Source organism: Schistocerca americana, chromosome 1, assembly GCF_021461395.2.
Source record: "Schistocerca americana isolate TAMUIC-IGC-003095 chromosome 1, iqSchAmer2.1, whole genome shotgun sequence".
Lineage (NCBI taxonomy): Eukaryota > Metazoa > Arthropoda > Insecta > Orthoptera > Acrididae > Schistocerca > Schistocerca americana.
Genome location: NC_060119.1, coordinates 786,291,256 through 786,318,844, shown reverse-complemented (window position 1 = coordinate 786,318,844; position 27,589 = coordinate 786,291,256). Strand labels below are relative to the sequence as shown.

Sequence of the window (27,589 nt, the reverse complement as noted above, 5' to 3'; positions counted from 1 at the left end):
ATTTACCATTCTGTCACCATCTGCCCTCCAACCCACTTTACTGCGCTGATTCCACATAACTGACCAGCACATACACATTACTTCACTAAGATGATTCCTTTCATAAGTGGAAGGGCACATGACTGGCTAGAAACAGTTCTACATGATTTACAGTACTTCAAAACAGTCAGTGTGCTCTTTTAATGAGGTGGTGGGTGAGGTATGATTGATCTTATCACGATATAGTCTAATTCTGATACGGAAACAATACAAATTTCCTATTTTATTCACAGACATGTATTTCTGGAATTGTAATTCAAGTGTGTCAGAGTACCATATACTGACTGCAGTCATTAGACATAGCAATAAGTCTTTAACATATTGGAATATGATTTTTTCCAATAACCTTTTACAAAGCCAGGGCTAAATTTAATTCAGCACTTACCGAATGGAACACAAAAGATTGTATCATTGGTACTTCAAATACATGACACAGATTGAATTAGTTGTTTATATTTCTAAACGAAAAGCCCTACTAATAGGATTATTGGCACAGAAAAGCAACAACAAGTAATTTTCTTAAGAATAAAATACTGTGCAGGCGAATAAGTTCTGCTATCATCAACCTCTGTAGCATACATTAAATACCCCAACTTTCTTAGAGGGGGAACAAAGCCTAGCATTAATGTGTGTTTTAGATGAAATCTACAGGACTAATATAATTTACAAACTTTAATAACATTTTCAGATGTGATTCATTGGGTGTATTTATTTGAAAGACGATGGAGGAAAAAAAAACTGTAATGTGACTTAGATCTACCGTGCACCAACAGATTAGCAGCACATACATTAGATCGACACAGAGTAGAATGGAAGAGTGTTATGCTGCATGTCACAGAAAAATGGAGATCTTCAAGACTCTTTTTGTTACAAAAAGAGAGAGCATATGCATGACACAATATATGTAACAAGTGCTTGAAGACTTGAATCTGGAAGGAATGAGGAGGAGAGAGATGTCATTTACACAACTGCACACACAACATTTGGCACAGTACATAATGGTTTTATTTTCCGGTGTACAGCGTAATCCCTTGTCACAGCAGCATTGACAGTTTCTGATATCATGCCTTGCAAGTATCTTTGCAGTACCCAGGGTTTCAGATCCAATCCTCTATATCACGAATCACTCAAGTTTCACTGCAGTAAGTGTCACTTTGGCAATAAGTGACTATACAAGTTTAGGTATCAAATAAAGATCAGCCTGTACGTACATCAAAGCACAGTTTTCATTTAGTAATAGTGGAAAATACGGTTAATTTTAGGATGTACGCAAAGTAATTTTTAATGCTTATAGCTGACGAATTATGTATACAAATTTGTTTCTTTTCAAAAGTTTAACTATACACGCTGGTGTCCAAAATTAAAGCAACGGTAATTTTGCAAGGTTGTGTTCATTTTGCCATAAAAAAGTATAAACATGTGATAGTAAAGTAGAAACAATTTAAATAATACAAAATGTAAGCAACTGCAACATGCGTAACAGTAGACAAAAATGTTGTTCATTTTTTTCCCAACTTAACGGGTGTGTACACAAATTCTGACAACTGGTTGAAGTGCTCAGTATGGGTAGTGATCACCTCTGGCAGCAATACAGGATTGACATGATGGGGCATACTGTGAATGAAGTCATCAGTCCCATATTGAGGTAATAACGACCATTCTTCCTGCAGAACTGCTCGCAGTGGATGCTGATGTGATGGAACCCATCTCTCTAGTGCATCCCACACATGCTGTATGATATTCAAATTGGGACGGCAAGAGGGTCAAGCCATGGGTGCAGCACCTTCCATTTACATGGAAACATCAACCACCCATGCTCTACGAGGTCGAGCATTATCATCCATCAGTACCTCATGACAACTGAACGAGGTCCGAAGATCTCATCACAATACGTGAAAGCAGTTAAACCTTGCCGATTCATCCGTACAATTTTATGAAGAGGTGCTGCGAGTTGTCAACATAATCCCTGCCCACACCTCCTCAATACCAGTCTCTTTCTACAATGTTTGGACCCGAAATCGTGTTCCTTCAGATGTGAATCCATCGAGAACCACTCTCCAGATTAAACTGGGACTCATCTGTGAAAAGAACATTGGCTCACTGTTCGACCGTCCACGTGGTATATTAATGACTCCACTCTAGACGTTCCCTTCTGTGAAGACACATCTCTGATGATAGACATACAGCAGGTATCTGACAATAAAGGCCACTCTGTCGGAGCCTTCTGTACCCCATCTGCCTCAATACAACACATCCAGTGGATTCTACGCTCAGATGCCAGTTGCCTTGCAGCACTAGGGCGGAACCATCATGCACTTATGGGCAAAGAACAGTCCTCACTTTGTGATGTTACATGTGGTCAGCCCTGTACTGGCCTTTAGGATAAAGCTTCGGTCTCTATAAAATGTCACTACATCCAAAAAAACAGAACAATTTTCATTAAGCCATTGGACCACATCAGTTTGCGACTGTCCTGTTTCCATTCTTCCTATGGCCCTTCACCGCAGAGAGTCGGGCGCCCTTCACCGCAGAGAGTCGGGCGTCTTTTCTGTGCCATGCTACACCGTCTGTGACTGAATACACAGCAACTGTGGATTTGGGACATCTGGCAAACACTACCCTGTTCTATAGGTGTCCTGACATCATCACTTGCATGATTGTCCATTGACTAGAATGCCATCTTCTGTGCAGATCATCATCATATTGACATCTGTTGACAGTTTGTGTATTATATTGTGAATTAGTCACAGAACGGGGAAACAGTAGTTTGTTGCTTTGATTTTGGACACCAGTGTACTTTGTGGCAGTTAAAAGAGCATTGAAAGATGACTTCAGCAACATAACATGTGTGGAATTTATTCAAACAGTGACAAGATAACATTGTTGTAAACCACTGCCATGCTATAAAGAGAAGAGGTCCCACAATTATCTGCCCTACTGTACCAAACATTAGTAAATATATAACTCAGAAACTCAGGCACGGTTTGCATGTCATCTGTGTGTTTCAAGTCAATTAGTCTGTTACCTGCAGTTACAGCAATCCGGCAACTTGCTAGTGAAGCTATCTGTACAATAGTCAAAACAAATGGATATGATATTTGTTCATGGTACCATGATGCCAAAATTTTATAGCAGTGGTGCAGTCGTAAGCTGAAAGGTATCCTGATTGTGCCGAGCCATCATGATCTGTCTTTGCAAACATTATAAAAAAAAATTCAGAAACTGAAAGTGTGAAGAACAAAATATGTCAACGAAACAGAGTAGCAACTGCTAAGAGACTGCAAATAACATTTAAGCAGTGGTAAAACGCAAACCACAGCAGGTTGAATGTGTGTGCAATTAGCAGATGCCCTCATTTTCAAAAATCCATTACAGTTCTCCAGATGGTGTATATGAAAACTGTTAAGTGATGTGCTTTTTAATTTGGACATATTTTTGATAATGAAACACTGTTTACAAACCATGGACAAATCAGTCTTCAAATATGCACTACTTGTCAGTTGGAAATCTACAATGGCTGCGAGAAGTAACTGAATGACAAGTGGTCTGTCAACAAGTGATGCAAGTCTCTCAAGAATCATATCACTGGTCCCTGTTTTACTGCTGTAGCTCTAAGCACAACTATCAATAGTTCCTACGAGATGTGCCACCAGAGTTGTTGGAAGAAATCCTATTGCATATAAAGTAATCCTTGTGGTACCAACAAGAAGGATGCCCTGCCAATTTGACAGAGATAACTGCAGACATTCTTGAAAGCAGATTTGGAGATCATTGGATTGTTCATTCAGGAAACACAAAATGGCCTGCATATTCACCAGGCTTAACATCTCTGGACTTTTATGTGTGAGGAAAATAAAAACTAGGTCTGCAAGGAAACGCAAGACTTTCGTACACATTGGATGCCACAGATCCCAGACATTTGCTTCAATATGTCCAGATGAAATTCAACATATAGTACTGTCAGTCTGGAACTGTTTTATAGCATTGATCAATGAATGCTTAATTTTGTGCACTTGATATGAACATCATAATACTAAATCCGTGAATCACACCTCAGTTACACGTTTGCTTATGTCTGATGCAGTACAGTGGACATTGGTGAGACCTCTTCTCTTGATGAAGGGACCGCAATTTGCAGTGCTGTTATCTTGTTACTATGTGATCAAGTTCCACATGTTTTGTTGTTTAAGTTCCCTCCAGAGGTTCTTTCCAGAGAAAAGTACATACTTCCATTTTAGAAGAAAAAAAAGTTTGTGTCCTAATTCAGCAGCTATAAACATTCAAAATTAATTGCGTGTGCCACATAATTCACCACACTGTCTGCTTTAACTCAGAAAAGAAACAAAACCTAGATACATTTATTGGTTCCGGATATATTTTGAGTGGCCAGTCTTAGCTGCCTCATCTTGTATTTGTATTTCACTTTTCCTTATGCTTATAGGAGTCTACCTACACCAACTGGAAGATTTTTAGAAGCACTTTGTGGTTCTCTCATTTGATTCACCACGTAAGGCTGATAGGTTATTATCTGTTTGGACTCACCTTTTCTGGTATTTGATTTTTTCCTGCACCTTGTTTCTTCACCCTTCTGGGTATGTTGAGCTTTCTTCGTCTGCCTGGAGACTGCAAGGGAAGGGTGAATAAAGCTTGTATCTGTTGTGTCACTCCAAGCATTTTACTGGTTTGACGATTCTTGTGAGGTTTTTACAACTTATTCTGTGTGTGAAGACCACTATTTTAACTGAAGCAATGGTTCTTTGAATTATTAAAAAGCCTCTGAAAGGATTTTTAAATGCTCTGTTACTGTGTATTACAGAACAGATACTTTTACTAGACTCAGACTTGACACCCATTCTCTCCCCCCTCCGAGCAAGACTCATCCATCATTATGTGTGTGTGTTAATACACACAGTGGGATCTAAACAAGATTACTATTTTGACTGCTTTGAGGTCTGTCCGTGAAGTGCTCAATACTAAAATGCTGAATGAATTTGTACTTTCAGACATAAAATTACAAGTAACCCATCACTGAAGCCAATCCATGTAACTGTCCACTAAAATTATTTGTTTTCCTTTCTGCAACCCACTCATGTCAGAAACATCTAGGTTTTCACATCTCTCCAAATGTTTATGCCCTCAACAGGAATCCAACTATTAAATTACATGATCCAGTTAATAAATTATTAGCTTCTCTCAATAACTCACTCTTGAGTAGAACCACTCCAAAAAATATTTTGGATGCCAATTTACCACTAAAATTTATTACACATTAAGAAGCAAGAATAAGATTAAGATGGTAATATTCTGTAGATTCACTTTTGGGCAATAGTTCTGACCACTATGTAAGTCACCACTGCTGAGTTTACCTTTAGGTACTGTTTGCCACACATGAGGATGCTCTGAAACACTTTTCACTCATCTGCCCCAGTTTTAAGTGGCTACTATGGGATGAGTGAAAATATAGTGAGAAGAGTGAGTCACTAGAGGAATTCTGATTTTGCTTTTCTCTGACTTGAGTACTGGCTCACTCAGACAGTTATTAGTGAACCTGCAGATCAAAACTGAATCCAAATCTATGGTGAAAGCACAGAATAAACCTTGGACTTCCAAATGTAGAGTTTTATTAAGGCCTGCATAGCCCAAGAGCCACAATGCAACAGTTAAAAGTCAAATGCTGACAGCAATGTAGTTTACAAGTTTCACTTTGATACCTACACTAACAGAAAACTTTGGACCAGTGATTTCACTAGATTGACTCTTAGGCTGTAACAGACTTTGGAATGAAGTGAGAGTAGGAAATCACGTTCAAAGGATACTGTCAAAATACGAAAAGGAAGATCTCATTCTAAGCATCTCATCAACCGAATCCATGCATCACGTATATTATCCCAAAAGCTTAAGATTTTACCACAAGAAGAAAAGAGTTATCTTATTTATTCTATAATTGGGAGGGTGCATCTTTTGGGATAATATATGTGATGCATGGATTCGGTTGATGAGATGCTTAGAATGAGATCTTCCTTTTCGTATTTTGACAGTATCCTTTGAACGTGATTTCCTACTCTTACTTCATTCCAAAGTCTGTTACAGCCTAAGAGTCAATCTAGTGAAATCACTGGTCCAAAGTTTTCTGTTAGTGTAGGTATCAAAGTGAAACTTGTAAACTACATTGCTGTCAGCATTTGACTTTTAACTGTTGCATTGTGGCTCTTGGGCTATGCAGGCCTTAATAAAACTCTACATTTGGAAGTCCAAGGTTTATTCTGTGCTTTCACCATAGATTTGGATTCAGTTTTGATCTGCAGGTTCACTAATAACTGTCTGAGTGAGCCAGTACTCAAGTCAGAGAAAAGCAAAATCAGAATTCCTCTAGTGACTCACTCTTCTCACTATATTTTCACTCATCCCATAGTAGCCACTTAAAACTGGGGCAGATGAGTGAAAAGTGTTTCAGAGCATCCTCATGTGTGGCAAACAGTACCTAAAGGTAAACTCAGCAGTGGTGACTTACATAGTGGTCAGAACTATTGCCCAAAAGTGAATCTACAGAATATTACCATCTTAATCTTATTCTTGCTTCTTAATGTGTAATAAATTTTAGTGGTAAATTGGCATCCAAAATATTTTTTGGAGTGGGTCTACTCAAGAGTGAGTTATTGAGAGAAGCTAATAATTTATTAACTGGATCATGTAATTTAATAGTTGGATTCCTGTTGAGGGCATAAACATTTGGAGAGATGTGAAAACCTAGATGTTGCTGACATGAGTGGGTTGCAGAAAGGAAAACAAATAATTTTAGTGGACAGTTACATGGATTGGCTTCAGTGATGGGTTACTTGTAATTTTATGTCTGAAAGTACAAATTCATTCAGGTCTAGAAAAACTGTGTGTGTGTGTGTGTGTGTGTGTGTGTGTGTGTGTGTGCGCGTGTTTTTTTTACATGTTGCATGTAACTGGATTTTAGGTAATGGTAAAGGTGACTCGTGCTCTGAATTTGGTGGAAGACAATAACTGCCTCATATTTCTTGAGGTAATAAAAAATAACTCCTAGAACTGACCTACAAACAGCAGCATAATGATGCAGCAAACAAAATTCTAGTTGATAACTTCATTTTATTTGTCTGGTCATTCATCTCACATTTAGCAAATCTAAAGCGACCACTGTGTGAATGAGAAACAACATGGCTTCTTGGAATATTTCACATTTGCAAAACCAGTCCTTAAATCATATTACGTGTGTGATGTTTACTAAATGCCAATCTGGTGTAAACTCTGAACTTTCCATACCTTCAGTGGGAGCTATTTCAGGTGAGTTCATACGACACACATCATACTTGATTATGCCATCAGCTGGTAGTGATTTTGGCTTCAGGAAAATCTGAAGTTTGTCATGCTTAGGAGGAGAAAGTGAACTCTGGAAAAAGTTCTGCATTTACTTCTACATGCATGCAACATGACCAAAAAGTATTGACTGGCCCATGCTTCAATTACTGGTGTCACATTCTCAAGCAAATGTCACCAACCAAGACAGTATACCAACTTTTAAATAGAACTTACTTAACTATTTAATGAATTTCTAACATTTTTCTGTACACAAACATTCTAAATAATTCAGATCAAGCAGAACGGGAATACAAAGTTAATCACAGTGTATAATGATACAAAAGAACGCTTTGCTCACCTATTATGTTGGTGCTTCGTAGTGACGTGCATGAGATTACTCCCCAACGGCCAATAGTACCTGCACTTTTTGCTGCTGAGGGACGATTACTATTCTCATGAAAAAGTTTGTCAAACTGCAAACTGCCCTGAGAGGGCTTGCGACTATTTAATTTGTAGTACCCACGGGACATGTTGCTTGGCATTTATAACGGCTGCAACAAAAAAAAAAAAAAAAAGATATTTATATATTCATAAAATGACACTGCAAAAACTATTATTTTTCAAGCTGGAAACACATGTCAATCAACATTTTTAATTGCCCTTTCACTTATTTCAACAAAATTTACTACATCTTTAAAGGCCATTATTGTTTAATGAATGTAGTCTTTACAGTAACTATTATTACAACTGCCTGTTTTTACTTACTGTCAAAGCAGAAATGAACTTAGGCTACATACTATTAAATTAATCAGAATTACTTAAAATTTCAGGAAGAGATACAAATGCTGTAGAATTAAGTGCAGAGCACATAGGATGCTGGAATTGTGACTATGGATTAAGAATTGTTTCAGAAAGCTACCGTATGTTTAAAGTGGAGAAAAAGATGTAACAGAGATATGAAGATTTTTGGAAAGTTTTAGAATCATGTTTTCGATCACTGTGTACAACACTATGTCTACAGTTTGACATCCAGTTTAAAGAGTAAATCAAACAGTAATAATTTCAACGATGTCCCCCCCCCCCCCCCCCCCAAGCAGCTGAACAATATTCTACACAAGCAAAATCTTTCAGAAAATGAATACCTTTAGTTCTGGATAGGAGCATGTAGAAGAAATACGGCTCCAGTTTTAAAGAATGGTTGACTATGCACTGGACAGCTGTGTACCCAGTAGAAGAGTTCATGATGGAAGGGACCCTTCATGGTATACTGTCACTATAAGGATACTTCTGAAGAATGAAGAGGCTACTGCATGTTAGGTGTAAAATATAGCCTATGGCTAAAGGTATATAGATGCTGAACGAAACATGTTGGGCTGTCAAGAGAGCAATGCAAGAAGCTTTCAACAACTGCTGTATCAGATTATCATCAAAAGATCTCACACAAAACCCAATGAATTCTGGTCATAGATAAAGGCTGTCAGTGTCTGGGACTTAAACTGAGTGGAGCAAAGTGAAAGCAGAAACAGTGAACTTGGTTTTCAAGTCTTTGCTTACAAATGATAATCATGGGGTATTGCCCCAATGTAACTCTCGCACCACTGAAAATATGAGTGATATAAATATTAATGAAGTTGAGAAACAGTTGAAATCACTAAAACTGAACAAAGCTCCAAGTCCTGATGGAATACCTACTAGATTCAATAACGAATATGTGGTTGAGTTAGCTGATCTTTTAACCAAAATATACTGTATATTCACTGAACAAAAACTATGTCCAGTTCTTGGAAGACAGAACAAGTCACACCCACAACAACAAAGACAGCAGAAGTGATCCATAAAAGTACCATCCAATATCCCTGACATCCATCTGTTGCAGAATCCTAGAATATATTCTGAGCTATAATGTAATGAGGTACCTCAAACCAAATGACCCCTTCTATGCCAACCAGCATTGGTTTCTGAAAATGTCAAAACCCGCCTCATATTTTTTCACATTACATACTGAAAACAATGGATCGAGTCACATGCAGTATTTAGTAATAACTTATAAAAGCATTTGACTCAATACCACATTTGCTTATTATCAAAAGTACAATCATATGGCGTATCAAGCAAAATACGTGACTGGATTGAGGATTTCTTCATAGGTAGCATGTTGTTGTTGTGGTCTTCAGTCCTGAGACTGGTTTGATGCAGCTCTCCATGCTACTCTATCCTGTGCAAGCTTCTTCATCTCCCAGTACCTACTGCAACCTACATCCTTCTGAATCTGTTTAGTGTATTCATCTCTTGATCTCCCTCTACGATTTTTACCCTCCACGCTGCCCTCCAATGCTAAATTTGTGATCCCTTGATGCTTCAAAACATGTCCTACCAACCGATCCCTTCTTCTAGTCAAGTTGTGCCACAAACTTCTCTTCTCCCCAATCCTATTCAATACCTCCTCATTAGTTACGTGATCTACCCACCTTATCTTCAGCATTCTTCTGTAGCACCACATTTCGAAAGCTTCTATTCTCTTCTTGTCCAAACTGGTTATTGTCCATGTTTCACTTCCATACGTGGCTACACTCCATACAAATACTTTCAGAAACGACTTCCTGACACTTAAATCTATACTCGATGTTAACAAATTTCTCTTCTTCAGAAAAGATTTCCTTGCCATTGCCAGTCTACATTTTATATCCTCTCTACTTCGACCATCCTCAGTTATTTTGCTCCCTAAATAGCAAAACCCCTTTACTACTTTAAGTGTCTCATTTTCTAATCTAATCCCCTCAGCATCACCCGATTTAATTTGACTACATTCCATTATCCTCGTTTTGCTTTTGTTGATGTTCATCTTATATCCTCCTTTCAAGACACTATCCATTCCGTCCAACTGCTCTTCCAAGTCCTTTGCTGTCTCTGACAGAATTACAATGCCATCGGCGAACCTCAAAGTTTTTACTTCTTCTCCATGAATTTTAATACCTACTCCGAATTTTTCTTTTGTTTCCTTTACTGCTTGCTCAATATACAGATTGAATAACATCGGGGAGAGGCTACAACCCTGTCTCACTCCCTTCCCAACCACTGCTTCCCTTTCATGCCCCTCGACTCTTATAACTGCCATCTGGTTTCTGTACAAATTGTAAATAGCCTTTCGCTCCCTGTATAGGTAGCATACAACATGTTATTTTTGATGGAGAGCCAGCAACAGATGTAGAAGTAACTACAGGTGTGTGATAGGAAAGTGAGTTAGGACCACTGTTGTTAATGTTGTATAACAACAACCTGGAAAACTATATTAACAATAACTTCAGACTTTTTCACAAAAGATACAATTATTTATAATAAAGTAATGCCTGAGAAGGGGTGCTCTAGTGTCCAGTTAGATCTTGATACAATTTCAAAGCATTGCAAAGACTGCAACTTGCTTTAAATATTCAGATATGTAAAATTATGCACTCCTCCCCCCCCCCCCCCCCACACACACACAAAAAAAACAACCATATAGTTACATGTGACTACAATATTAATGAGTCACAGTGAGAATCTATCAACTGATATAAATACCAGGTTGCAACAATTTGTACGGATATGAAATGGAACAATCACATGGACTCAGTCATAGGTAAAGGAAAGAGGCAGACTTCCATCTTTGGTAGTATACTGGAGAAAATGCAAGCAGTTTACAAAGAAGATTGCTTACAAAACACTTGTGAGACTCGTCCTAGACTACTGCTATGACACCATGAAAGTCTACTTAGTAAGTTTCAAGAACCTGCTCTAAGTTATGAATCTAGGTATACACAACAATCATCCATGTATCACTCCCACACAGAGTACAAAGACAAGATTAGACAAATTACAGTTCACCAGAGGTGTTTTAGTAATCATCCTTCCCATACTTCAAATGAATGGAATGGTAAAAAGCCCCAATAATTAGCACAATTGGAAGCATCCTCTGCAATGCTTTCCACAATAGTTTGCAGAGACTGAGTGTCAATTCAGGACTGTAGTATGATTCCAAGATAAATCCATTAAGGATTCTGTCTTTGTTACAGTGAGTACTACTAGGTAAAAAGCTATGGTCTGATACAAGTAACACACGGTAGTTCCTTTCACATGTGTTATGTGTATAGACAAGTTGCAGAATTATGATAAATTTAACATTCAACCATTAAGCAAGCTTTTTCTTTCAAGATTTTAAACATGGCTGCAGCAGCAACTGTTAAAATTCTTCACAATAAAGGATGGCAGCCAAAAACAGTTGCAGGATAGAATTTTTTTATTAAAATTCTTGACCAAGGTTTCGGTACATATAAATATACCTTCATCAGAAGTAAACTTCTAAAATTACATCATGCACTGGAGAATAATGAAACAATTATGCCAAAAGGCGTCGTCAGTAATTAAAATATCATCTCCATTTGTACAACATGTGTAATGGGCACAGGATCAAAGCGAACAGTTTAACAATGTTTGTCTCAACAGTTCATAGGCGAAGTAACATTGTTAAACTGTTTGCTTTGATCCTGTGCCCATTACACATGTTGTACAAATGGAGATGATATTTTAATTACTGACGACGCCTTTTGGCATAATTGTTTCATTATTCTCCAGTGCATGATGTAATTTTAGAAGTTTACTTCTGATGAAGGTATATTTATATGTACCGAAACCTTGGTCAAGAATTTTAATAAAAAAATTCTATCCTGCAACTGTTTTTGGCTGCCATCCTTTATTGTCAAGCTTTTTCTTCTAATAACAGTAAAAGACATAATGCAATTTCCTGATGTTTTCAGCCAATCACTACCGACCAGAGAGACAGGATCACTTATAACTATTTTTTATGTAGCTGCCACAGCTATGACTCCAAAACAGTCTCTCACAGCATGTAGGAGTTGTTCACATTCTTAAGAACTTTTGTGGTCTTGACAGTATACATAGTTGGAACTTCAATAAAAAAGACAGCCCACACACTGTATGTGGCTCTTTCCAAATTAAACCTCATTTGAAATACTGCATAAACTAGGTCCTAGAGGAAAATAAGCACAACAGGATCACCTCAACACCAATGTAGTTTTCTTAAAGGTAAAATTTTGCTTTTCCCACACAGCAGTCAACAAAATGTCAGTCTGTGCAAAATGTCTCCTCAATTGGACAACTGCTAGATATTCCTAAAACACCATGAAGTTTGAAAATAACACACGTACTGATTAACCCATTCCGTCAGTAACATCTCCTGACTTATTCTAAGAGAAATTTTTGGGTTCATGTGTTTTCTTTAATAGTGTACACAGCTTTTGTTAACCAGAAGCATGCTCAACCTCTCCCCCCCCCCCTACACACACACACACACACACACACACACACACACACACACACACACACACACACACTACGAAGGGACTTCGTAGAAGTTGGGTATTTTTTAGTCTCCAACAATGACCAGTAAAACATATTGTTCTTCAGCTTCATCTTTTGTGAGAATGATCTTGTTATCTTGGACAAATTTGAAATCTCTTATTCCACAGAACTGTCTTCTAAACTTTTTCAATTCAATTCATGTAATCAGAAGCATTCTTTGATGCTGAAAGGCATTTGCCTAAACAACCAGTGGTGACTGAAAATCTTCAATATGAAGTTCGTGCACCAACACGTACAAAATATGAGAATCAATGTTTGTAAAGGAAAAAATACGTCTTTAATATAGGCTGAACCTTTCTGGTTGACTTTTTCCTTCTTCCTCTTATTCGTCTTCAGCTGTTGTTGTTGTGGTCTTGAGTCCTGAGAGACTGGTCTGATGCAGCTCTCCATGCCACTCTATTCTGTGCAAGCTTCTTCATCTCCCAGTACTTACTGAAACCTACATCCTTCTGAATCTGCTTCGTGTATTCATCTCTTGGTCTCCCTCTACGATTTTTACCCTCCAATGCTAAATTTGTGATCCCCTGATGCCTCAGAGCATGTCCTACCAACCGGTCCCTTCTTCTTGTCAAGTTGTGCCACAAACTCCTCTTCTCCCCAATTCTATTCAATACCTCCTCATTAGTTATGTGATCTACCCATCTAATCTTCAGCATTCTTCTGAAGCACCACATTTCAAGCGCTTCTATTCTCTTCTTGTCTAAACTATTTATCGTCCACGTTTCCCTTCCATACATGGCTACACTCCATACAAATACTTTCATAAACGGCTTCCTGACTCTTAAATCTGTACTCGATGTTAACAAATTTCTCTTCTTCAGAAACGCTTTCCTTGCCATTGCCAGTCTACATTTTATATCCTCTCTACTTCAACCATCATCAGTTATTTTGCTCCCCAAATAGCAAAACTCCCTTACTACTTTAAATGTCTCATTTCCTAATCCAATTCCCTCAGCATCACCCGATTTAATTCGACTACATTCCATTATCCTCGTTTTGCTTTTGTTGATGTTCATCTAATATCCTCCTTTCAAGACACTGTCCATTCCGTTCAACTGCTCTTCCAAGCCCTTTGCTGTCTCTGACAGAATTACAATGTCATCGGCAAACCTCCAAGTTCTTATTTCTTCTCCATGGATTTTACTACCTACTCCGAATTTTTCTTTTGTTTCCTTTACTGCTTGCTCAATATACAGATTGAATAACATCGGGGATAGGTTACAAAACTGTCTCACTCCCTTCCCAACCACTGCTTCCCTTTCATGCCCCTCGACTCTTGTAACTGCCATTTGGTTTCTGTACAAATTGTAAATAGTCTTTTGCTCCCAGTATTTTACCCCTGCCACCTTCAGAATTTAGAAGAGAGTATTCCAGTCAACATTGACAAAACCTTTCTCTAAGTCTACAAATGCGAGAAGCGTAGGTTTGCCTTTCCTTAATCTTTCTTCTAAGATAAGTCGAAGGTCAGTATTGCCTCGCGTGTTCCAACATTTCTATGGAATCCAAACTGATCTTCCCCTAGGTCGGCTTCTACCAGTTTTTCCATCCGTCTGTAAAGAATTCGCGTTAGTATTTTGCAGCTGTGACTTACTAAACTGATAGTTCGGTAATTTTCACATCTGCTTTCTTTGGCATTGGAATTATTATATTCTTCTTGAAGTCTGAGTGTATTTCGCTTGTCTCATACATCTTGCTCACCAGATGGTAGAGTTTTGTCAGGATTGGCTCCGCCAAGGCTGTAAGTAGTTCTAATGGAATGTTGTCTACTCACGGGGCCTTGTTTCGACTCAGGTCTTTCAGTGCTCTGTCAAACTCTTCACACAGTATTACATCTCTCATTTCATCTTCATCTACATCCTCTTCCATTTCCATAATATTGTCCTCAAGAACATCGCCCTTGTATAGACCCTCTATATACTCCTTCCACTTTTCTGCGTTCCCTTCTTTGCTTAGAACTGGGTTTCCATCTGAGCTCTTGATATTCATACAAGTGGCTCTCGTTTCTTCAAAGGTCTCTTTAATTTTCCTGTAGGCAGTATCTATCTTGCCCCTAGTGAGATAAGCCTCTACATCCTTAAATTTGTCCTCTAGCCATCCCTGCTTAGCCATTTTGCACATCTTGTCGATTTCATTTTTGAGACGTTTGTATTCCTTTTTGCCTGCTTCATTTACTGCATTTTTATATTTTCTCCTTTCATCAATTAAATTCAGTATCTCTTCTGTTACCCAAGGATTTCTACTATCCCTCGTCTTTTTACCTACTTGATCCTCTGCCGCCTTCACTACTTCATCCCTCAGAGCTACCCACTCTTTTTCTACTGTATTTCTTTCCCCCATTCCTGTCAATTATTCCCTTATGCTCTCCCTGAAACGCTATACAACCTCTGGTTCTTTCAGTTTATCCAGTTCCCATCTCCTTAAATTCCCACCTTTTTGCAGTTTCTTCAGTTTTAATCTACAGTTCATAACCAATAGATTGTGGTCAGAGTCCACATCTGCCCCTGGAAATGTCTTACAATTTAAAACCCGGTTCCTAAATCTCTGTATTACCATTATATAATCTATCTGATACCTTCTAGTATCTCCAGGACTCTTCCATGTATACAACCTTCTTTTATGATTCTTGCACCAAGTGTTAGCTATGATTAAGTTATGCTCTGTGTAAAATTCTACCAGATGGCTTCCTCTTTCGTTTCTTACCCGCAACCCATATTCACCTATTATGTTTCCTTCTCTCCCTTTTCCTACTCTCGGATTCAAGTCACCCATGACTATTAAATTTTTGTCTCCCTTGACTAACTGAATAATTTCTTTTATCTCATCATATATTTCATCAATTTCTTCATCATCTGCAGAGCTAGTTGGCATATAAACTTGTAGTACTGTAGTAGGCGTGGGCTTCGGGTCTATCTTGGGCACAATAATGTGTTCACTATGCTGTTTGTAGTAGCTTACCCGCACTCCTATTTTTTTATTCATTATTAAACCTACTCCTGCATTACCCCTTCACCTACTTGCAGCATAACTTGCACCAAATTCCCCCTATTTTATTTAGACTGTCATCAAATGAGGACAGATTAATAAACACAGGAAATATATGTACGAGATATGGTTGGAAGACCATTTCACAGCAATCTTACTGACTTCCAGATCAATATTCTGTAATTTATTAATTGAGTAATCAATGAATATGAAATCTTGATAACGTATTTTATTTATGATGCAGGCATAAAGCTAGCACGTACATTTGAGGAAGTAAAATACAGATTCTTCTTAAAGAGTAGTCCCCCCCCCCCTCAAACGAGATAACTGAAACTGAACTTGAAAGAGATGTATCTTCAACATGAAAATTGCCTTTGTTACTCACCTAATGTAACTGACAGCTCCCAGCCACAATATCCGAGTCTTCAGAATGCCACAAGTTAACTATAAAAGTTCTTAGAAATCTTCTCACAGTTGCTGAGTGGAAAGGTAGTGTTCATAAACTACAAGCTTGGTAAATCACACACTATACTGCTACTAGTCATGTAAACATTACTGCCATGTCTTGCCAAGGTGTGTTTCTTTAAACCTTTTGGAAAGAATCATGTTTGGACTAGTTCCTGAAAATTAATTACAAAATGTGGTGATAGCTCGAGATGTATAACAGATAATGATCAAATCCCCATGACCAATGCCATTTAGATGACCTGTGTTGCTTGGTGTTCATATCCCAAAAAAGTACCTGTATTTTGTCACTTATACTTCACTTTCCCACTGTTTGATAAACAGCTATGACTTTGTGTTCATCTGAAGATATTAAGATTTCAGTAACTCCTAGCAATTGCTCCCTGACTTAAAAAGTTGCTATTATTGTATCTCTCAACCTTTTCAAGGCCGGTGAATTGCACTGTACCCTTGACAACTGTTAAGATTAAACAACCTGTTTTTCATGCACCAAGCTGATGAATTGTATTATTTTGTTTCAATTCTTCAGTTTTTTTTCCTCCCCTGCCAGATTTCATTTGAGTAAAATTCAGTGAGTGTTCTTCCCTGTGTTTTAATTTTTATCTAAAGCAATCACAGTGGTGGATTGCCCTAATTTGCATTGAAACATTAGAAAATACTAATATTCTGTTTCTTTCAGTGTTCCAAAGCACGAAAATGAGCTATGTCACAGAGGTGGTCCACAACCCCTCTTTCTCTTTCCTTGGCTGCAGTTAAACTCAAATGTTTGTATAAATGTTTCCAATCATTACAGAGTTTGATAATTTTTCAATCCCATGGCCATTCTTCTTAGAAGGAGTTTGTGCTTTTTTTTACCAAAGAAAGCAAATTTATTGAATCACTGAAGCTGTACTTAGATTTGTTGTAGACTTTATGGCTTTTATATTGTGAAAGCAAACATTTGAAATCTGCCGATTCGAGGTAGTTTGACTCCAATGATTTGATTCAATAAGCAGTCAACAAGAGAGACATAAAACTGATTTCTTAACTTGTGTGACGAACTACAAGACTAAAACAATGCCCTTTTAAGGCTAGGAGGAGCACATCATAGAAGTCACTTCATACCAGTAACACAAATTATTTGAAACTACAACAGAAAAATATTTCTCATGAAAGCCAAGCTGACCGTTGGTTATAAAATTAGGAAACTAAGCACATGACATTACAGAAATAATAAGTTGTTATAAAATAAATTTATCAAACAACAACAACAACTTTTAATAAAGATCAAATGTTACTTAAATTTAGGAAGACTTACTTCAAATGAATCAACTAAAAATGAATTATTTTGTGTGTGTGTGTGTGTGTGTGTGTGTGTGTGTGTGTGTGTGTGTGTGTGCAGGGTTGCTGGGAGTTGCATAACACTTGTTTGTTTGAGCTAAAATTTCACAGAGACCATTTTTGATGATTTGAACAAAATAAGAGACTAGGCGCTGAACATTTAGAATGTTGAAAAAATAAGGGCTAGCCTAATGCACGTTACCCCCAGCCAACAGTAACTACTAAGTTCAACATGACTGACCTCCACTCTACACTTTGTATACAGTTCAGTTCAAGATCATGGGTATTCTTTGTTCCTTTCCTTCTGTACATATGTATGAAGCCCAATGACGTTTTGGGACTAAAACTTGAGTTTTCATATCCCATGTGTATTGACAGCTGTTCAGTTTTCTGATACAGAGTATTTCAATACTTTCAACACAATGCCAGTGTGTGAATTAGTCCTATAAAGAGACTTAGTCTTGTACAAAAAGGTGTGCATCATTCAGGAACACACTTTGCAATAAATTGCCAGTAGCCATAAAAAGCTTAACAACCAATGAAATTCAGTTTAAGAGAAGCCTGAAGGATTTATTAGTGGCCAACTCCTTCTACTCCATTGATGAATTTCTCAGCAGAACCAACTGACTTGTATATATATAAGTACAATATAATTTCTGCACAATTTCAGTGCAGTAATTCTGTCAGAGACAGCAAAGGACTTGGAAGAGCAGTTGAACGGAATGGACAGTGTCTTGAAAGGAGGATATAAGATGAACATCAACAAAAGCAAAACGAGGATAATGGAATGTAGTCAAATTAAGTCGGGTGATGCTGAGGGAATTAGATTAGGAAATGAGACTTAACATCTGTGGGACTTAACATCTGTGGTCATCAGTCCCCTAGAACTTAGAACTACTTAAACCTAACTAACCTAAGGACATCACACACAGCCATGCCCGAGGCAGGATTCGAACCTGCGACCGTAGCAGTCGCGCGGTTCCGGACTGCGCGCCTAGAACCACTAGACCACCGCGGCCGGCAATAACTGATGATGGTCGAAGTAGAGAGGATATAAAATGTAGACTGGCAAGGTCAAGGAAAGTGTTTCTGAAAAAGACAAATTTATTAACATCGAGTATAGATTTAAGTGTCAGGAAGTCGTTTCTGAAAGTATTTGTATGGAGTGTAGCCATGTATGGAAGTTGAACATGGACGATAAATAGTTTGGACAGGAAGATAATAGAAGCTTTCCAAATGTGGTGCTACAGAAGAATGCTGAAGATTAGATGGATTCATCACGTAACTAATGAGGAGATATTGAACAGAATAGGGGAGGAGTTTGTGGCACATCTTGACACGAAGAAGGGACCGGTTGGTAGGGCATGTTGTGAGGCATCAAGGGATCACAAATTTAGCATGGGAGGGCAGCGTAGAGGGTAAAAATCGAGTAGGGAGACCAAGAGATGAATACATTAAGCAGATTCAGAAGGATGTAGGTTGCAGTAAGTACTGGGAGATGATGAAGCTTGCACAGGATAGAGTAGCATGGAGAGCTGCATCAAACCAGTCTCAGGACTGAAGACCACAACAACAACGTGTTCGTTGTAAATAAGTGTGTGTGTAAGCAATCTAACTTCTGCACCATTTCAGTGCAGTAATGTGTTCATTGTAAGTAAGTATTACAGTAGTTGTATTACATGTTTATTACCTTATAAATAAATTTAAAAAAACTTTTTTATTTTAAATTCAGTGCATTAGTATTTGTAAAATGATTCTTTCATATAGCATTCATTAAAAAATGACAATCATTCCGCTTGGGACCTGTGGAATGGTACATTAGCTTATTTGTTTGAGTTGTAAATATTTGTCATGTATTGTTGTTTTTCTGACATGTTCTACATCCTGGAGGACCTCCTTACTACGGATCAATTGGAATGAAAGTGAATCTAATATAATCTAATCTGGTAACTTACAATGAAATAGAGGAAATACATTACTTGTAACTGGCTATAATAACAAGAAATGAAGAAGACTACACGAAGATAAATTAATGAACAGTATAATTATCTAGCAATTTCATCAGTCTACAGGAACAATATAGAAAATAACAGAGCAAATTACAAGCACTAAAATAACTATTAAGTGTATATGCACTGCATGCTAAGGTACAAATAACAAGAATACAACAATGAAAGAAAAAGCAATAAAACCAAGGTAATCTGAAACATGTTTCCCCTTGTGCGCCAAGCTTAACCTGTTCTCTGGCAACTGTCATGAGCTAACAGATGACTCAATGTATAGTGCTTAGTAGCAGCAAAGACAGAGAATGTTCAAATGTGAACCATTAATAACAGCTCAAAATGTATTACTGATTAATGAAAACACTGTCCTGGTTAAATACATTGCTTCAGCCCAGTTAGGCTGCAGTGCTAACACAGTACAGATCTACAGCAACATCTATACTCTGCAAACTACCGTGAGTTGCATGACAAGAGAGTACATTCCATTGTAACAGTTATTAGGGTTTCTTCCTGTTCCATTCACTGTGAAGCATGAGAAGAATGATTGATTGAATTTCTCTGAGCCTGCAGTAATTATTCTAATCTTATCCTCACGTTCCCTATGCAAGTGATATGTAGGGGTTTGCAGTAAATTCCTAGAGTAATCATTTAAAGCTAGTTCTCAAAACTTTGTTAACATACTTTCTCATGATGGTTTGCGTCTATCTTCAAGAGTCTTCCAGTTCGGTTACTCCAGTATATCTGTGACTCTTTCCCACAGGTCAAACAAACCTGTAGCCATTTGTGCTGCCCTTCTCTGTATAAGTTCAATAATACCATGTTAGTCCTACCTGGTACAGGTACCACACACTTGAGCAATATTATATAACCAGTCGCATGAGTGATTTGCAAGCGATCTCCTTTGAAGACTGATTCCACTTCTGCAGTATTCTAGCAGTAAACTGAAGTCGACTGCCTGCTTTACCCATGACTGAACCTATGTGATCATTCCATTTCATATCCCTATGAAGTGTTACACCCAGGTATTGGTACAAGTTGGCTGTTTCCAACAGTGACTCATTGGTATTATAGTCATGGGATAATACATTTTTTTGTCTTGTAAAGTGCAAAATTTTACATTTCTGAACATTTGGAGCAAGTTACCAATCTCTGCACCATGTTGAAATCTTATCAAGATATGACTGTATATTTATGCAGCTTCTTTTTGATAATATTTCATTATAGATAACTGCACCATCTGCAGAACGCACGATTTTACTATTAATATGCAGATGGGTACCATTAAGGAATAAATGTACTTGGAATTGAGTTAAGAATATAAAGATCTTTGAAAGGGCCCTGCAAGATGTTTGATGTATTTTACATAGTATTCTTACTGCTCGTTATTCCCCCCACCCCCCTCTAACTAAATACTTTATTCACTTTACCAACAACGCCTCAGAAGATAATTCAGTAGCATAATGCAGTGAAAGTATGCAAAATAATACAGCATCCTCATTGCAAGAGTTATTTGGAAGTTCAAATCATAATGAACCAAGGTGTTTCATGGGGTCAACTAAAACATGTACTGGTCACTGGCTTTGACCCATGATGTAACCGTACTGTGTTATGTGATCTCATGATAGTGGGCTGTATCTAAAATGTATTGTATTAGCAGAGGATGTTTTGGACTATGTGGTGGTGCTCTAGCGTTGAGTGTTAAGGTTTCAAATTTAATTTTGAATGATGTTAGTGAGTCACTGGACTCACATGGGGATCTGTTAGTGAATTATTTCAATGCCAGCAGTTAATGGCTACAGATTTGTTTTTGGCTCTGGAATTATTATTCAGTTTGCTGCACATGGCTAAGATTTAATTTCGTTTTTTGTTTGTTATTAGCACTGGATATGACCAGGACATTTACCAGCAGGTCATCTTATGATGCAAAGGACAATGTTACAGTAACAAGCATTGGGTTTTCTGTTAGTTGGTACGTGGATGGTGGTGGTTTAGGGAGCAAGGGTTTGCGAGGAATGGGTCGCATTAACAGTTCATTAATGTAATTTTTGTACTGTATGTAAAATGTTATAATGATTTATCGCCATTGCTGGGTACTATGGAGTTTATTCTAGTTGTTTCAGTCAGGTTAGGTTTTCAATAATAGCTAATCTCTGCAATTATCCTGTTAGGTTGATGTCATTTTTCAATTAAACTTACTTTCTGTTTTTATTGTCTGTTTGCATCTCTAATGTGTGAAGTCATGGTCAGCATACTGTTAGTGGGCAAAATGGCAGTGTCAGTCATCTTGACGACACCACAGATCAAAGCTGACAGATTGTATCGGATGCTTTGATAGTGCGGCTTCATTAGTATTTCCATGTAGTGACTTCCTATCTACCTGGAACCCTAAGAATTATTGTATCTAGTATTTCATTTAGCATATGACCATTAATGCCAGTTTTCAGCAAAAACCTAAACTGATACATTGGTTTGAACATCACACTCCTCCACTAAACATAAGTGTTAAACTGGAGGTGGTACACTATTGCCTTCCTCCAAGCTTGGGTCGACAGAAACGTCCGATCCAATGCGTCGGCTTTGACCCGTGACGTAAGGGTGTTGTCGTGTGTGACGCCATGACGGCGCGGAGTTTGGTTTGAGTGTGGCTGTCTCCAGTTCCGTTTTATCTTATTTTATTTACTTTTCTGATCTGTTCGTTCTATCTCGTGAGATTCTTTTTTTTAAATTTAAAAACACTTATTACTTATTTTAATTATCTGTTTCCTCGAATTTCTGTTTTAGTTTATTATATTTATCTTTCTGATCTGTTCGTTCTATCCCGTGAGATTTTTTTTTTAAAAAGACAAAAAACACTAATCAGCTACTGAAGCATCTTTATCTTCTATGGGTTGCAGGGGTTACGACCCCTGAGGAGGTGGGTGGGTATTCATGCATGGCTGTCTTCACTTACACGTTGTAGCTACGCAAGGCGTCTAAATTTGTTTATATTTAGTTTGCCCCCCACCCAAAACACCCCATTTCCCGCGCTTGTCCCGTTAGTGTCATTAGGCTTCTTGTGGAAAGTGTGTGTGTCTGTTTTTGTTTCCGCCATATTTGTGACGTCATGGGTCAAAGCAGACGGGTGGGATCGGACGCTTCAGTATTTCCCCAAGCTTTGATTCAATCTATCCAGCCAGTCAAATGTGGACTGTAGGACACTGTGCAACTTTGCATTTTTCACATTAACAAACCATTTCCAGAGGTGAAAAAGACAATAAGTGACAAACAAAAATCCTAGGATCAACTGGGGATTCTGCACCAAACATTTCATTCCTGTTCTGCTACTTACCCATTGAGTCACACCATATGCTGGTTTCAGGGGGTAATTTTTAATAGTTTGAAATTGCAAATTGTGTGTCTTTGTGTGCCTGAGACTTACAACTGCTGTGAACCAACTGTAGACCTGCTTGGTTATTGTTTAAGCTGTGCCTAATATGCCTGGATTTGGACACAAAACTGATAGGTTTATGATGTTAGCCAACATATTTCTTGGCCTACTTCAAGGTCAGTTATGTAAATTAATTAATTTTGATGAATAATATTTAGCATCTGCAAAGAGCAACAAAGATGGAAGTGTAACAATGACTGTAGGACAGAAGCAGCTAGAGTTAGAGATTATCATTTGTAGCTTAGAAAATCAACTCATAGAGCGAGATTAGTTTTATTTTAACCAATGAACGTTTTCAAGCAAAACCGTATTCAAAGTTATCAGTGAAACCAATGTGTACCATTTTCGATCAGTATTTGGTTCTATTAATAATACAGTAGAGTTGAAAGACATTTTAACATATTTTCTCTCTTTCTTTCACTTTGCTTATGGCATGAAATGACAAGGGGGGGAAAACAAAAAGTAATACCAACCCATAAACAATTAATCAATGCAGAATCTGCTGGAATTGTGACAGTCAGTCATTATTAACTTCTTAAATAAAACTTTCATCGTGACACCTGAACTTACTGTAATAAATAAAATTAAATGCAGATGTAAACTGGCTTAATATTTCCAAGTAAAAATTGCTGGACAACGATGAACAATAAAAAGAAAGAACGTGGAAGACAAATCAAAGAGTACCCAGTAACGCTGAAAAGGGAGAGTCTGAAAAAAAATTACATCATTTCTTCTATTCATTTTTGAGGTTTCGCAGGGAAAAAGACATGTAGGCCTATACAGAAAAAAATTGTCAACCTGTCAAAACTACTTCAACTGCTAGCCTAGGCAACAAAAATAGACTGCATTTTATAACTTGACTGAAAACGTCGTCCTTCCTCTCCCTCACTCACCTCCCCCCCCCCCCCCCCCCAACACATTAACACTAGGACTAACAAATGACTACATCTAATTATGACAACAACATGAACCTTCAGGGTAACTAACTTTAGTCTTGATATCCACAAAGAGCAATAGCAAACAAGCAAGAAAAATGTACTATTACCATAAGTAGGCCAACATATTGATATCCATACACTGAAGAAGGCACTATGTACTTTCGAGTAAGGCTAGATAACAAGATGAAACCAAGAAAGGTACAGACACTGATCGCTATGCACTGAATGAGGCACTGTACACTCTAAGGCTAGGTAACAAGCTGAAACGAGAAACCTGTACGAGTATTGTTGCCATAAAAAGTATCTCTAATTGTGTTGACAAAGATGAGGGTGTTATAAATGTTCACTGGCCACTGCCTTAAGAAATTATCTCCAGAAGCAACGCACCCAAAAGTATATGAAATACTTATTCAGCAGCAGAGAGCTATCTTTGATAGCTTTTAAGTATCTTGGAATTCTTACACGCAATTATGTGTATATTTATTTCTAAATGCAAAAAATAATTTTCAAGTAGACTTCTTGTCTAAGGTTCAGAGGAAAGTTTGGTGCAAACTCTAACCCATCACAGGCTAAAGAATGAAATTGGGAATCTCAACAAATTCTACACCAACTCCAAAATATGCTCCCCTTTTACAGCATATATAACTAGAGCTATTTAGATTTAAAGACTGAAAATTCTTGTCAGATTCATGTGAAGTAGAACTGTTCATTTTAAAACTGCATTATTACTAGCAGCAGTGCATTGTAAACAGAACTATTTTCAATGAAAATTTTCAAGATAATCAAGTGAACATCACACTATAATAGTAGATGAACATCAGCATCATTTTTCAAGGTACTGACATTCTAACTGCCTATGTTTCATTTAGCTCTTATGAAAATGAATGGACTACTATGATGCACTATAGCATCAGATTATTGTTAATAGTGTCTACAGATCAATTTTATACGAGTTCCTTGTGTTTCGTTTATGTGCATTTTTTACTCATTCCACATCCCTGAAGGCTCTTCTTGAGAGGATCTACAGATTATTATGATTGACTGACTGGTCTATGTCAAGCACATTTTGCATAATTACGATGTAATTATAACTTCCATTCTTTGCACTAGCTATTTAACCAATAATCGATTCAAAATCCAGTATAAATGAATATCTACTTACAATGATTTCTTTTTCAGTATAAATCTAACCTGCAACTCTTGGCTGAAAAGTGCACAGAGGATTTAGAATTTTAGGTCATTCTCTATTTTGTTGCCTCTTGTGACTGCAATGACACCCCAATCTTTTTTTAATGTTTTTGTCATAGCGAAATATGCAAATGTGCTGGCTGAAATAATTTAGTTTGGGTGGCTGGATATAATAAGGTTTACATTTGACAGATCAGAAAAATAATGTTGCCCTTCAAGCAGTAGACTTACATGGATCTTCCCAATTACAGGAATGTAAGCGAAAATTATGTGGGACTGAGTGTTAAACTCTCCTGTCGAGCGTAAAACGTTTAATGTATGAATATAATTAAACACAAATGCCCTATAAAATTTTCACGACTTCTAGTTGTGTTTCTGTGATATTGTGAAACTCTTAATGATTCCGGTACAACCATAACGAATCGATAACAAATGTTCTATCAACAAATTGTTCGGGACCTACGATAGCAATCAGATGTCTTACATGAATCCTCTTTAATTCATAAGCCTACGGCTTTTTCCTAATATACGTTCGTTGCAACATCTATATCAATGCACTATTATACTTGAGAAACTGTCATATAAAAACGGAACGAACAAACTCACATTTTACACTAATATTTACTTGCTGTACAGTTTTAATTATTTCTCACCTTGCTAACTGACGCAGAGCACTGAACTCAATCACATATTAATTACACATGACCGTTGTATTTCCATTGTACCGCCAACAGAAAAGCTTGCATCTTTCTGATAAGCAAACATGGGCTATAGCTGTTGTCACACTCGCATCCACTGAAGTCTACTATACTACAAATGGTTTGCAACAGGTCCAATCAAAACACGCACTGTTACACCGCAGACCCGAATGCGTCACATTTTGTACACATACTGTTTTAAACGGGAAAGCTGAAATTTGAATCTCAAGGTAGAACTTGTGCTACGCAGGTTCTGATGTTACTATAAAATCACTTGGTCTACGGCACAACACCACGAATTCAATACACAACTTGTGAAAACTGATATGGTTCCAGAAAACGTTATAACATCTCCTGCACGCAATAAACACTCGCTGACACAAATACAAAACACCTTCTGCAGGTCGCCATGTTCACGTAAGTTAATATGTGAGCATCACAAACTGTCTGCCTCTCCAGTTACATGAGTGTTCGTCATCCGCACACAGGGGAAACATCGTCACGCTCGGACAACGTAAACTTCCCACATATCTTTCTTTAGGAAGATATCTGCAAGAACACAAACAAAAAAATATATACACACGCTTAACTATACCGCTCGACTACCGCATCTTCGGTTTCGCAATCTCTGCCTCGGCCCATCGATCGCGGGCGACATACAATCCTGATGTTTACAAACGATGCCTTGGTATTTCATGAGAACTAGAGCTCCAACCTGAACGACTCCAAAATTATTAAAACATGAATCGTCAATAGAATAATCCTCTCTTCCTTACATCTACAAACGCGCTGAATTCCAGCTTAGTTTCATCCTTGCGATATTGATTTATTATTAATAACACTTCTTGTTTTACACTTTTGATTCAAATACATACAGACTTACTGGCAATATGTAGTGCTGAGTATGTTTCGGCCTAATAACTCCTTCTTGTGTTTCTTTAAAACCTTTCAATTGTAATAAAGCTATAAGCCTGCTTAAATAATCATTCTGAAAATCAGAAATACGGTTTTTGTCGTAACTATCCTTGGCTATTCATTAAAATGTAATTTTTAACACGTGCACAAACGTAAAATGACCTCCGACAAAATATTATACTGAAATAAACCGTGGTATGCCTGGGGGCTTCTCTTTCTCTTCTGTTCGTCACTCGCGCATTACCATGCCTTCTAATAGGCGTCTATGCCACATTTGTGGGCGTGTAAGACCAGAGGACATTTTGCATGTACAACAGTTTGCTAGGATATTCACACGAACATTGTTGCTGACAGTACTGACTGCAATCAAATGAAGATATATAACATATATATTAGAAAGGCCTTTCTCCGACAGACTTCAATATAACGCATTGACTTGCGTTCTCTGTCTCTATCTATCTCTCATTCAAATAATAGAAGGCAGGACGTTATTTTAAAAACAAAGTGAATGTGTTGTTTGGAGTACACATTCCAAAAATAAAAATGATGGATGATGGCTTCATATTTAAATAACAGGAAACATTGTGTCTCAGTGCAAAATAGATAGGCTTTTAATCAAAACTTCTTGAGACGTGTGCCACAGGATTCAGTTTTTGGGCTGTTCATTTTCGAAATTGAGATCACCGATTACCGACTTGATATTCTTCATCTTGTAATCTGCTACGTAGATGACACAACCAAGGTTACCGCTATTCAAAACACAGTGGTGTTAATGTCTCACGAATTTGTAGACAAGGCAGTTAAACTGGTTCTCCTACTATAAACTTTTATTTGTAATAGTAGTAAGACTTTGAGAAATTAGAGCTAATACAGACG

At 37.6% G+C, this 27,589-nt stretch overlaps 1 protein-coding gene across 1 annotated transcript in view; it reads right to left on the bottom strand.

Moving 5' to 3' along the window:
• Positions 1–26,442, bottom strand: part of LOC124612367 (protein wings apart-like) — a gene marked incomplete in the record, with an annotated part of 96,077 nt that extends 69,635 nt beyond the window's left edge. The window contains 2 exon segments of the mRNA XM_047140535.1: positions 7,721–7,913; positions 25,754–26,442. Of these exon segments, the coding sequence (XP_046996491.1) occupies positions 7,721–7,904 (184 nt within the window).
• Between the last annotated feature and the right edge of the window lie 1,147 nt (positions 26,443–27,589).